Raw genomic sequence first — 12,504 nt, forward strand, 5'->3', positions numbered from 1 at the left:
AGTGGTCTTGCAGATCATTGCTCAATCAGAAAAAAAAACACTTAATTTTCAACACCTGAGCCAGATAAAAAACAGTTCATGATTGGTCCTGGAGGCTAATTCACCAGGCTCTACATTCTTTCAAACCAGTTATCTGCTAGACTCTTCAAGGTCAGTTAATGATTTTAGATAATTAAACTACATAATCAGGTATTGGTCTTGTAGAGGTGTAAATATTTCCCACTGAAAGTAGTTACATTATCCTGTTATGGTTGGAGATACAGTGTTCTGTAGACTCCTAGTTTTGCTGATGGTTAAATTTCTGATTCCACAGATAATGATTCTCCACCAGCTGAGAGAGAGCCAGGAGAAGTAGTAGACAGCTTGGTGGGTAAACAAGTGGAATATGCCAAAGAAGATGGCTCAAAGAGGACTGGCATGGTGATCCACCAAGTAGAAGCAAAACCATCAGTGTATTTTATCAAGTTTGATGACGATTTCCACATTTATGTCTATGATTTGGTAAAAACTTCTTAGACACACTCCATAGTGCAGTGGGAAGGCCATATTGGCCTACACAAGGACTATTTCCACATGTGGACCTTGATATACTAGGCTTCTAAAAGCCCAGTAAGCTATTGTGATCTCGCAATCTCTGCCATAGACAACAAACACAACACAAGTTTGAATCAGCCAAATGGTTCTACAAATGTTACCATTTATGATGGTTTGAATACAAGACGGTTACTTGCAAAAGAAACAAGTCAAAAACCAGTATTTAAGAATAAGGGAACTAGGTTTCCAGAGTACTTTGTCACTCATGGGAAGCAATAGGGCTTCAAGATAATAAACCTAAATTAGGGTCTGGAAATAAAGTGCGAAAATGTAGCAGCATAAAACAAATTTCAATTGGATATGAGCAAAATGGATTTTCTTAATTGAAAAAATAAATAAAATGGGGAGGGAAGAGAAGAATGGACTGGGCACCACTATTCAGTCTTACAACATGTTTCCATATTACGTCCCTTTTTGAAAACCAGTACATCTTTGGCCTCAGAGAAAGCTGCAAATTTATTAAGATTTTATAACATACTTTTTGATCTTAATAAAACTGCAATGAGCCATAAATATTAAAGGAAATGCAGTTGAACATTTTTCTTAAGTAACAGATAAATTTCATCTTAAACTTGCCATGTTTTAGTTTGTAGTGAAAATACATGTATGCAAGGAGAAATGTAATGAGAAGTTCACCAATGAGGGAGAAGAGTAAGGAAGAGGAAGAAGAATAAGTTGTGAAAGTCTCTGGAAAACTTAACCACTATACCATTGTAATGGTTATAATGGTGCTCAGAATACAAGTGATTTTTTAAAAATTCATTCTCAGGATATGGGAATCGCTGGCAAGGCCAGCATTTATTGCCCATCCCTAGTTGCCCTGAGAAGATGGTGGTGAGCCGCCTTCTTGAACCATTGCAGTCCATGTGGTGAAGGTGAGCAGTTCAATGCAAATGAGTGGCTTCCTAGGGCACTTCACAAGGCAGTTGAGTCAACCACGTTGATGAGTCGCATATAGGTCAGACTGGGCAAAGACGGCAGGTTTCCTTCCGTAAAGGACATTGGTGAACCAGTTGGGTTTTTACGACAATCTGACAGCTTCATGTTCACTTTTACTGATACCAGCTTAGATTCTAATGTCATATGACCTTGTTCTGTGGAATGTTATGAGAAGGTGTCTAAAATGACCTGCTTGCTACTTTGTAAATTATAACTGCCAAATTATTCTTGTTTTACCTTGGCTGACTTTTTTTTGTAGTGATACATTTCATCCACTATGAAAAAAGTACTTTATTTAAGCTAAAAAGGTACACTGTTAATTGGCTAAAATATTATAATTAAGTTTAAAGGTTTCCTCTGAGTGTAGTAATTTGTAAACTTAGTAACACTAACTGTACAGTATAGCTGAAGTAATTCCTAAAAAGTATCAGAAGCTGATTTGGCTCTGGCTGGCTGAATATTGATCAAACCAATTATCAGTTTTAAGATGTGTTGTACAAAATAATATATAAACTGTCAAAGATAAGATTCCATTAAAAATTAAGAATCCTTTAACATCCCAGGACTTGTTATCAAATAACCCCTTAAGGTCACAAGTCTGAATTGTCTATAATACGCTTCGTCCTGTGTCTAAATGCCTCGAATTCTGTCATGGCTCAGTGCGAGCTTGCATTTAATAACACTAATAAAATTAACGTTCTGTAAAACTGCAGTATTCTAGATATGATTGGGAGTGAGTGAATAAAGCTGCAATTCAAATGATGGCACCATAAATTGCATTTCCAAATACTACTGCTTAGCCCTTTAGGATAAGTTTGTGCCACGACTCTTCAAACATTGAGTATTTTCAGTCATGGGAAAGTGGCAAGGGGAGGTCAGACATTTTGTTACTGATGGGAGGAACTATCAGAGAAGTACTCACACTTGAGACTTCTTATGCACCTTTTAACAGTCATTAGCAGAATCCAGGAAGCAGGTCACCTGTGTTCTGAACTTGAAGATTTATAGCACGAAGGAAAGGGGGTGTGACAAAAGATGGATTTTAGTCCTGTTAAAGTGATTGGTGCTGCGATATCTGAAGGCTTAATAAAATGCTTGTCAATCCATTCATAAATATTTCCTTTATTGCTTCAAAGTAACTAGTTTTAAAGCATTACTAATAGTGCTACCATGAAAGTTAAACAAGCCTGTGATTACATTGCTTAAAACATAGGACTAAAATCCAAGGATTGTTTATAAGAAATGCAAGCACAAGTTTATTTGTTCACAATAGTTTTAGATCTGTGCATTTATTTTTAAAAATTTTCTCCTGTTTACAAGCAGTAATTTGAGATTAATCAGATTGAGAATAGATAAATGTTCTGTGGTTACTGTTGGTGTTTCAGTCTGAGGACATTTTGCAACAAGCAAAAAAAAACATTACACCCCTGAAGAATATCACTGGCCTTATGCATGTACAGAATTTGGAAATTATTTTAAATATTGGTGCAGCAATGTCCCTAAAATAAATAAGCAGTGCATCAGGCAACATTAATGTTTTCCTTGTAAGGTCTTTTGGAACTTACGAGTGTCGTATGGGCCTTTCACACCATTACAGATGGAATATCCAAATATTTATCCCATAGCCTTAGGGCCACAGGTGTGTATCCCTCTTGAAGAACCTTAAATTGTACCCTTTGTCATATAATAGCATTTCTGATCTCCTGGTGAAGAAAGTAAGAACTTTCATTTACAGTATAACTTTATTTAAACTGGTTTCCTTAAGTGTTAATGGGTCATAACCTATTCTAGCTCCCTGCCTGATTTTTCTTGAGCCTCTTGACGGCAGTGATTTATAATGGGATACAATACCACGGGCACTGGTAGAAATCCGACACCTCGCCCAAGTGACGATTTAACATGTGTGAACCTAGATATCGGACGTTGGAGTATTGAACTGTAAAGAGGCACATCATAATATTCAGATGGGGCCATTATGTAGTGAACAGAAGTGGTACCTTATCTGGATTTTTATTTGTCCCTCCCTAGTGATTGAAACCCCCTGCCTCCTGGTGGTGACGACATTACAATTGGCTTCAGCCAACTCTGCACAAACCTGAAGCTTTCCTGGTCTGTGAGACTTGGTACCACACCACATAGTTCATATATACACAGCCATTGGGAGTTCTAAAATTATATCTTCCAAATAAAATTGATACCAGTTTGTGCGTCTAAATATTTCATACGTATTGTACACAGTACATTGTGAGGGAATGATATAATTTTAAATTCCAGTTTTGAGAGACCTTCATATGCAGATCCTATCTTTGTTACTCCTCCTGGGTTATGGAACCATATGTGATTGGTAGTGTTAACCTTTTGTGTATTCTCTATTAATCTGAACCATTGATCTTAATTGACTGCAAACAATCTTGTGGGCACAATGCCTGTTTGGTTAATTCATAGAATACAATGTATTTCTAAGGATTCTGATGTAAATGGCACTGTTTTAAATATTTCTTTTCAAAGTTCTTTAATGCACTGGTCCATCAGATGTATTCAAAAGTGGTTTGTTTGTGCTCCTGTTCTTTGTTATATAACTGGATTCTGGAACAGTGGTCCAACGTTAGCAACTTTAAAGTGAAGACCATTTTACACTTCATTACACCACTAGGCTTGAAACTGCAATGGATATTTTTCTTAGAAGTTATGGTACTTTTCCAGACCCCTCTATGACCATGTTTATTCCTAAAAGTGGGTACACTTAGCTACCGCTTTAAGCTACCTTGATCTTAACTTGCAGCTAGACCAACAGTCATTTTCAAGAGTTTATGGTAGAATATTGACGACTTGTAAAAATCCCACTTTCATGTGAGGCATTTTTTGGCAAGGCTTTCTGAATCTGGATGAGAGTTACTTCAAGGATTGAGATGCTAAGGATTCTTTAAAAGAAAGAAAGTGTTAACCGTCTTTTCAAGTTTTTGTTTTATTTATTCACGTTTTTGTTCTTTAGCCTTATGGCTTGTGCCTAGATGTGATGTGCTGGACAATAATATGAATACATCACTGAACATTTAATCTTCAAGTGTCTGAACGCAAGAACTGTCATTCCTCCAGTATTCCAAAGTGGGCAACCAAAGGCAGCTTACCGTGTTCTTTTAAAATTATTTCTGCTAGCAAATAGCCCCTTGATGCTGTATTATGAAGCGCTACGTAACCTAGCTCTAAATCTGTTCTGTTAACAACGTGTTTAAACAAATTCATCAGATTTGCAATGGAGTGTTGGCAGAGTTTCTACAAAATTCGTCAACTTGTAAATGTTTCTAGAATGAGGTCTGCAAGCAGATTTTAAACCTAATCCTTGCTGGTAGTTGAGCCAAATGTGACTTATTATTTTAGGTCCTTCCACAGAAAAATAAATTGGGCAGAGAGCACCAAAACAGTACTTGATGGATTGAGCTTCAAATTAAGTTTGTTACAGCTATGGATGCAATGCTCTCAAGACCTTGGTTAACAGAATAATAAATTCTTGTTCTGAGAGCCAACATTGCTTTCTAAAATTATCTTGGGGCTTGTGGTTGTAAATGACACAATCTTGGATACGTATTAAAAATAGTTGACCATTTAACTTGGGTTATATAACTACTGTGTGTGAAGAATGGCTTCTATAGTGTGATCTTTTAAATGCAAACATAATGTTTTTCTGCATGTTCTAAAGTTAGGCCCATTTCACATAACCAGCTTTGCATGTAGAACTTTATTTTAGTTTGTCTGTTTGCTTATTGTAATGTCTGATTGTGAGCTAGGATGAAATATACTGATTTTAGAACAGTGCCAATTGTGGTGGCTTATGTCTTAAAAGGGACCATACTTTTTCCTTTTCTGAGTGGGGGGGGGGGGAATAGGAAATCTGGCAAGGGTCTTCATAGTGAATGATCAAATGTGAAAAAAAGCTAGGTTTACCATTTAAACATGTAACCCCTCTCTTGGAACCTGTATCCTGAACATTTTAACGTGTCAGTGCTAAGTTTGGCAAAGATACAGATTTGAAATAGCATTCATTGGAGCTTATAAGCAGAAAGGGGCCTTTTGTTACTAAAAAGAAACGCACAAAATGAGCATTTATTGATACTTGTGCCTTGAGCCATTGCTTTATCTCTTGCAGATTTGGCAAATTTAATACAATGCAGCTTATTTAGTTCAGATGGTGGCATAATAGAAGTGTTTGTGTAGGGGGGAGCTTGATTATGGGCCTCAAGATTTGACTTGCTTTGGAAAATAAAGCCCACTATTTCCACTCTACTAAGTTTTTAAAATATTCTTGAATAAGGGGGAAAATACCACCATTAGAATACAGTTGCAAAATGTATGGTCCTTCATTAGTTACAGTGCTTTTGAAAAAAAACTTTATTCAGCTTAACGGTCTATGGTATATGTATAGTTAAAATGTAATATTGATGTTTGCTTCTGGAGTTAGGCAAATTTTCAAATGTATAGACATTGTAGATCATGTTGCTGTATGCCATTAGATCTATAAACATTTCACATCTTAAAAATCTGTTTACTTCTGTAAGTTTTTTTATAATGTTGTATAACTATAAAATTAAAATAAATTTATGTGAAATTTAAATGTGTTTGAAACTTTTTTAACCTCTATTTTTAAAATTCTGATTGAACTTGAAGGCAATTGACATTGAGCTAGAACTCAATCACACCTTTGTGATTAATAATACATCCCACCAGTTACACACCTAGTGCTGCTGCACTTACAAGTACAATACTTTGCTGGGATTTTCATTTTGACCCACTAGATTGTGCATTACTCCACCATGCAAAAGATACATGCTTATTTTTGTAGACACAGGTTTGAGCAATCAAGGTTTACATGACTGTAGCATTGTGTGGCCAATATAAAGGATAAGAATGGGAAAAAATATAATTGTGTATATTGTCTTGGGGAAAGTCATCATTTTAATATTGTGGGTTTCTTCGTTGTTCAGTGTGCTGAGCACCAGTCACTAAATAAAATCAGCATTTACTTGTGTTTATAATGCAAAAATACAAAACAAAGTTCATCATTAATATTCAGTATTATACAGAATTAATACAACATGATTCAATGTGGAAGAAAGCGGACAAGAAAAGTTGTTCATGACCTAATGCTAATCAAAAATGAGAATGTTATAGTGGAATTTATGGTGGGGGAGCATGGGAAATGGTAATGGATAAGGAAATGTGTAGTCATAGTAGTGGACCATTAAATCTTGGAGAGCAGAGTGGTAGCTAAATGGAAAAGACTTGAAAAGACAATTGAGCGGGCAGTGGCTGAATGTATAACCAGGAGTTATAGGAAGATTAGTAAGTGAAGGCGGCTAGCCTGGATTACGGGGAAGGTACAAAAGCTATTAGAGATAAAGGAAAGGTGTTACAAGTTGCCTGAGACAGAAGATAGTAATAATCAGTATGAGGAAAAACTCAAGTGTAAAAGAACTGTTAAAAGAGCAGAGCGATCATGTATGAAACTAGAAATTGGAATCAAAATTGGTAGGCAAAACAGTAATTGAACAATGGGAGGCCTTCAAAGAGGAGATGGTTCGGGTACAGAGTAGACACATTCCCACAAGGGGGAAATAAAGCGGCATCCAAAGCTGGAGCTCTCTGAATGACTAAAGATATAGAAATTAAAATGAAACAGATAAAGGAGGCTTATGACATTTGTAAGGTTCATAATACAGTAGAGTTACAGGCTGAATACAGAAAGTACAGAGGAGATCTAAAAAAGGGAATAAGAGGGGCAAAGGGAGTGTATGAGAATAGATTATCGGCTAACATAAAAGGGAACCCAAAAGTCTTCTATAAACATATAAATAGTAAAAGGGTAGTCATAGGAAGGATGGGACCGATTAGGGACAAAAAAGGAGATATTCTGTGGAGGAAGAGGGCATGGCTGAGGCACGAAATGAACACTTTGCATCGGTCTTCACTAGAAAAGAGGATGCTGCCATTGTAGTAGTAAAGGAGGAGGTAGTAGCGATGTTGGATAGGATAAAAATAGATAGAGGTGGTACATAAAAGATTGTCAGTACTCCAAGTAGCAAAGTCACCCGGTCCAGATGGGATGCATCCTAGGTTACTGAGTAAGGGTGGAAATTGCGGAGGCTCTGGCCACAATCCAGCAATCCTCCTTAGATATGGGGACGGTGCCAGAGGACTGGAGAATTACAAATGTTACATCCCTGTTCACAAAAGGGGAGAGGGATAAACCCGGCAATTACAGGCCAGTCAGCCTAACGTCAGTGGTGGGGAAACTTTTAGAGAGAATATTAATTGGCACTTGGAAAAGTATGGGCAAATAAATGAAAGTCAGCACGGATTTGTTAAAGGAAAATCGTGTTTGACTAACTTGATTGAGATCTTTGATGAAGTAATGGAGAAGGTCGATGAGGGTAGTGCAGTTGATGTGTATATGGACTTTCAAAAGGCATTTGAAAAAGCATCACATAATAGATTTGTTAGCAAAATTAAAGCCCATGGGATTAAAGGTACAGTGGCAGTGTGGATACAAAATTGGCTAGGGGACAAAGCAGAGAGTAGTGGTGAATGGTTGTTTTTCAGACTGGAGGGAAGTATACAGTGGTGTTCCCTAGGGGTCAGTATTAGGACCACTGCTCTTTTTGTTATATATTAATGAACTGGACTTGGGTATACAGGATATAATTTCAAAGTTTACAGCTGACACGAAACTCGGAAATGCAGTAAACAATGTGGAGGATAATAACAGGCTTCAGGAGGACATAGACAGAATGGTGAAATGTGCAAACACATGGCAGATGAAATTTAACACAGAAGTGTGAATTGATACATTTTGGTAGGAAGAATGAAGAGAAAGGCAATATAAATTAAATGGTACAATTATAAAGGGAGTGCAGGAACAGAGAGACCTGGAGGTGTATGTACACCATCCTTTGAAGGTAGCAGGACAAGTTGAGAAGTCTGTTTAAAAAAGCATATGGGATCCTGGGCTTAATAGAGGCATAGAGTACAAAAGCAAGGAAGTTATGCTAAACCTTTATAAAACACTGGTTCATTATAGGAAAGATGTGATTGCACTAGAGACGGTACAGTGGAGATTTACGAGGGTGTTGCCAGGACTGGAGAATTTTAGCTATTAGGAAAGATTGGATAGGCTGTGGGGTTTTTTTGGAACAGACGAGGCTGAGGGGAGATTTAATTGAGGTGTATAAAATTATGAGTGGCCTAGATAGAGTGGATAGGAAGGACCAATTTCCCTTAGCAGAGAGGTCAATAACCAGGGGGCATAGATTTAAAGTAATTGGTAGAAGGATTAGAGGGGAGTTGAGGTGAAATATTTTTACCCTGAGGGTGTTGGGCTTCTAGAACTCTCACTGCCTGAAAGAGTGGTAGAGGTAGAAACCCTCCTCGCATTTAAAAAGTACTTGTAGGTTATGGCACTTCAGGTGCATATCCAAGGCTACGGACAAAGAGCTGGAAAGTGGAATTAGGCTGGATAGCTCTTTTTCGGCCAGCACAGACACGATGGGCCAAATGGCCGCCTTCTGGGCCGTAAATTTCTATGATTCTAGGTCTCAGTTGGAGTATTGTGTTCAATTCTGGACACCACATTTTAGGAAGGATGTCAAGGCCTTAAGAGAGGGTGCAGAAGAGATTTACTAGAATGGCACCAGGGATGAGGGACTTCAGTGAGGTGGAGAGACTGGAGAAGGTGGGGTTGTTTTCCTTAGAACAGAGAGGGTTAAGGGGAGATTTAATAGAGTGTTCAAAATCATGGATAGTTGTGATAGAGTAAATAAGGAGAAATTGTTTACAGTGGCAGTAGGGTCGGTAACCAGAGGATGCAGATTTAAGGTGATCGGCAAAAGAGCCAGAGATAACGTGAGGAAACATTTTTTTATGCAGCGAGTTGTAACGTCCTGGAATGCACTGCCTGAAAGGCTGGTGGAAGCAGATTCAATAGTAACTTTCAAAAGGGAATTGGATAAATACTTGAAGGGAAAAAAATTACAGGGCTATGGGGAAAGAGCAGAGGAAGTGGGACTAATTGGATAGCTCTTTCAAAGAGCCGGCACAGACATGATGGGCCGAATGTTTTGTAAGTACACGGGGGAAAGGAATAATCATGAAATGGTAGGGTCACTGGTTACAATGCAACTAATACATCACCCTCCCCAACCACTATTATTGTTAGCTCTTGGGGGAGGGGAAAAAAAACAACCTGTGGCCAATTTCAGGAAACATTGTGAGAATTTCCTTCCTGGTTGCCTAAGGTTATGAGGTGAATTGCAGAAAACAGTTGCTATCCATTACCTTATTAACTTAAACTGTGGCTTTGTTAGTGGGAAGATCAATTAGGTCTACAGACATTGTGTGGTTCCAGCAAATTCTGTTCCTGTAGAGATTTTCTGTACATTCCAAATGATTGTCTTTTGTTTCTTTATGCTCCTTTTAAGTGTGCTGTAACAGGATTTCTCAGCTGCTTTGTTTCTCCAAATGATTTGAAAGTAAGATGGAGAATTTTTTGGGGGGGGTAAAGTTTCAGATTAAACTATTCGAATGTGACAGATCTTTTTTGTCCCTAAATCAGTCCCATGCTTCCTTTGACTGTCATTTTACTATTTATATGTTTATAAAAGACTTTTGAGTTCCTTTTTATGTTAGCTGCTAATCTATTCTCATACTCTCTCTTTACCCCTCTTATTCCCTTTTTTAGATCTCCTCTGTACCTTCTGTATTCAGCCTAATTCTACTGTATTATGAACCTTACATTCATCATATGCCTCCTTTTTCTGTTTCATTTTAAGCTCTATATCTTTAGTCATCCAGGGGGCTGGAGCTTTGGATGCCCTTCCTTTCCCCCTCATAGGGATGTGTCTACTCTGTACCCAAACAATTCTTCCTTGAAGGCCCCCCATTGGTCAATTACTGTTTGCCTACCAATTTTTGATTCCAATTGACCTGGACAAGATCCCTTTTTAACTCACTGAAATTTGCCCTCCTCCAGTTAAGCATTTTCACATTTGATTGTTCCTTGTCCTTTTCCATAACTATTCTAAACCTAATGATATTGTGATCACTTTTCCCCAAATGCTCCCCCACTGATACATGTTCCACCTGCCCCACTTCATTCCCCAGAACTAGATCCAGCACTGTTTCCTTCCTGGTTGGACTGGAAACACTTTGGGGATGATTTTAACTCCCAAGGGTGGGTTGGGGGCGGGTGGGACTTGAAAATAGTTGCTTTTTGGGTTGCGAGTGCAACCCGGCTTCACTTCTGGGTTTAATGTGGGCACGTAAAAGTACAGGCTTCCCATTAGAAATGCAAAGTCCAACAATTTTGCGGTTGCGACCCAAAAAAACAACTCTTTTCAACTCCCAACCACCACCAACCCACCCATTCTTGGGGATTAAAATTACCCCCATTGTTCCTGAAAGTTCTCAAACACATTTCAGGAATTCCTCTCCCTCTTTGCCCTTTACACTGTTACTGTCCCAGTCTATATTGGGATAATTGAAATCCGCTATTATCACTACTCTATAGTTCTTGCATCTTTCTGTAATTTGCCTCCAAGTGTTTTCCTCTATCTCCTTCCCACTATTTGGTGGCCTATAGTATACCTTACCTCTTCTATTGTTCCTTAATTCTAACCAAATAGATTCTGTCTTTCAACCCTCAACTATATCACCCTTTCTGGTGCTATAATAGTTTCTTTGATCAATACTGTCACCCCCCCTCCTTTCTTTCCTTCCCTATCTTTCTTGAATATCTTGTAGCCAGGAATATTAAGTATCCAATCCTCCCCTTCTTTGAGCCAGGTCTCTGTTATTGCCACTATATGATAGTCCCATGTGGCACTTAAGTCTGCAGCTCACCAACTTTATTTACCATGCTACATGCATTTACGCACGTGCACTCCTATCTCAGACTGCCACCTGTCTGATCCCTCCTATTTCTGAACTATTCTTTACTGTAGTGCTACTTGTTCCTCCCAGTCCTCTGTGCATCTTCTTTCTCCTCTCTCATGTTTCATCCTGGTGCCCATCCTCCTGCCAAATTAGTTTAAATTCTCCCCCACAGCAATAGTAACCTCCCCGTGAGGACATTGGTCCCAGCTCTGTTGAGGTGCAACCCATCCATCTTGAACAGATCCCTCCTGCCACAGAACTGGTCCCAATGCCACAGGAATCTGAAGCCCTCCCTCCTGCACCGTTGCTCCAGCCACACATTAAACCTGTCTTATCCTACTATTCCTATACTCACTAGCATGTGGCACTGGGAGCAATCCAGAGATTACTATCTTTGAGATCCTGCTTCTAAACTTCCTAGCTCCCAAAGCTCTGACTGTAGGACCGTGGGACCGATCGGGACAAAAAGGGAGATCTTCTTGTGGAGGAACAGGGTATGGCTGAGGCACTAAATGAACACTTCGCATCCATCTTCACTAGAGAGGATGCTGCCATTGTAGTAGTAAAGGAGGAGGTAGTAGCAATGTTGGATAGGATAAAAATAGATAAAAAGGAGGTACTTAAAAGATTGGCAGTACTCAAAGTAGCAAAGTCACCCGGTCCGGATAGGATGCATCCTAGGTTACTGAGGGAAGTAAGGGTGGAAATTGCGGAGGCTTTGACCACAATCTTCCAATCCTCCTTAGATATGGGGTTGGTGCCAGAGGACTGGAGGATTGTAAATGTTACATCCCTGTTCACAAAAGGAGAGAGGGATAAACCTGGCAATTACAGGCCAGTCAGCCTAACGTCAGTGGTGGGGAAACTTTTAGAGACAATAATCCGGGCCAAAATTAATTGGCACTTGGAAAAGTATAGGCTAATAAATGAAAGTCAGCACAGATTTGTTAAAGGAAAATCATGTTTGACTAACTTCATTGAGTTCTTTGATGAAATAATGGAGAGGGTTGATGAGGTAGTGTGGTTGATGTTGTCTATGTGGACTTTCAA

The 12,504-nt window shown here is 38.7% G+C and overlaps 1 protein-coding gene across 2 annotated transcripts in view; it reads left to right on the top strand.

Moving 5' to 3' along the window:
* LOC137321056 (spindlin-Z) overlaps positions 1–6,142 on the top strand; it is an 86,598-nt gene extending 80,456 nt beyond the window's left edge. For both annotated transcript variants that reach the window (XM_067983217.1, XM_067983218.1), the window contains exon 8: positions 314–6,142. In XM_067983217.1, the coding sequence (XP_067839318.1) occupies positions 314–516 (203 nt within the window). In that variant the 3' untranslated portion in view covers positions 517–6,142. The remainder of the gene's footprint in view (positions 1–313) is intronic.
* Positions 6,143–12,504: the final 6,362 nt, after the last annotated feature.

This window comes from Heptranchias perlo, chromosome 4, assembly GCF_035084215.1.
Source record: "Heptranchias perlo isolate sHepPer1 chromosome 4, sHepPer1.hap1, whole genome shotgun sequence".
In the NCBI taxonomy this organism is placed as follows: Eukaryota; Metazoa; Chordata; class Chondrichthyes; order Hexanchiformes; family Hexanchidae; genus Heptranchias; species Heptranchias perlo.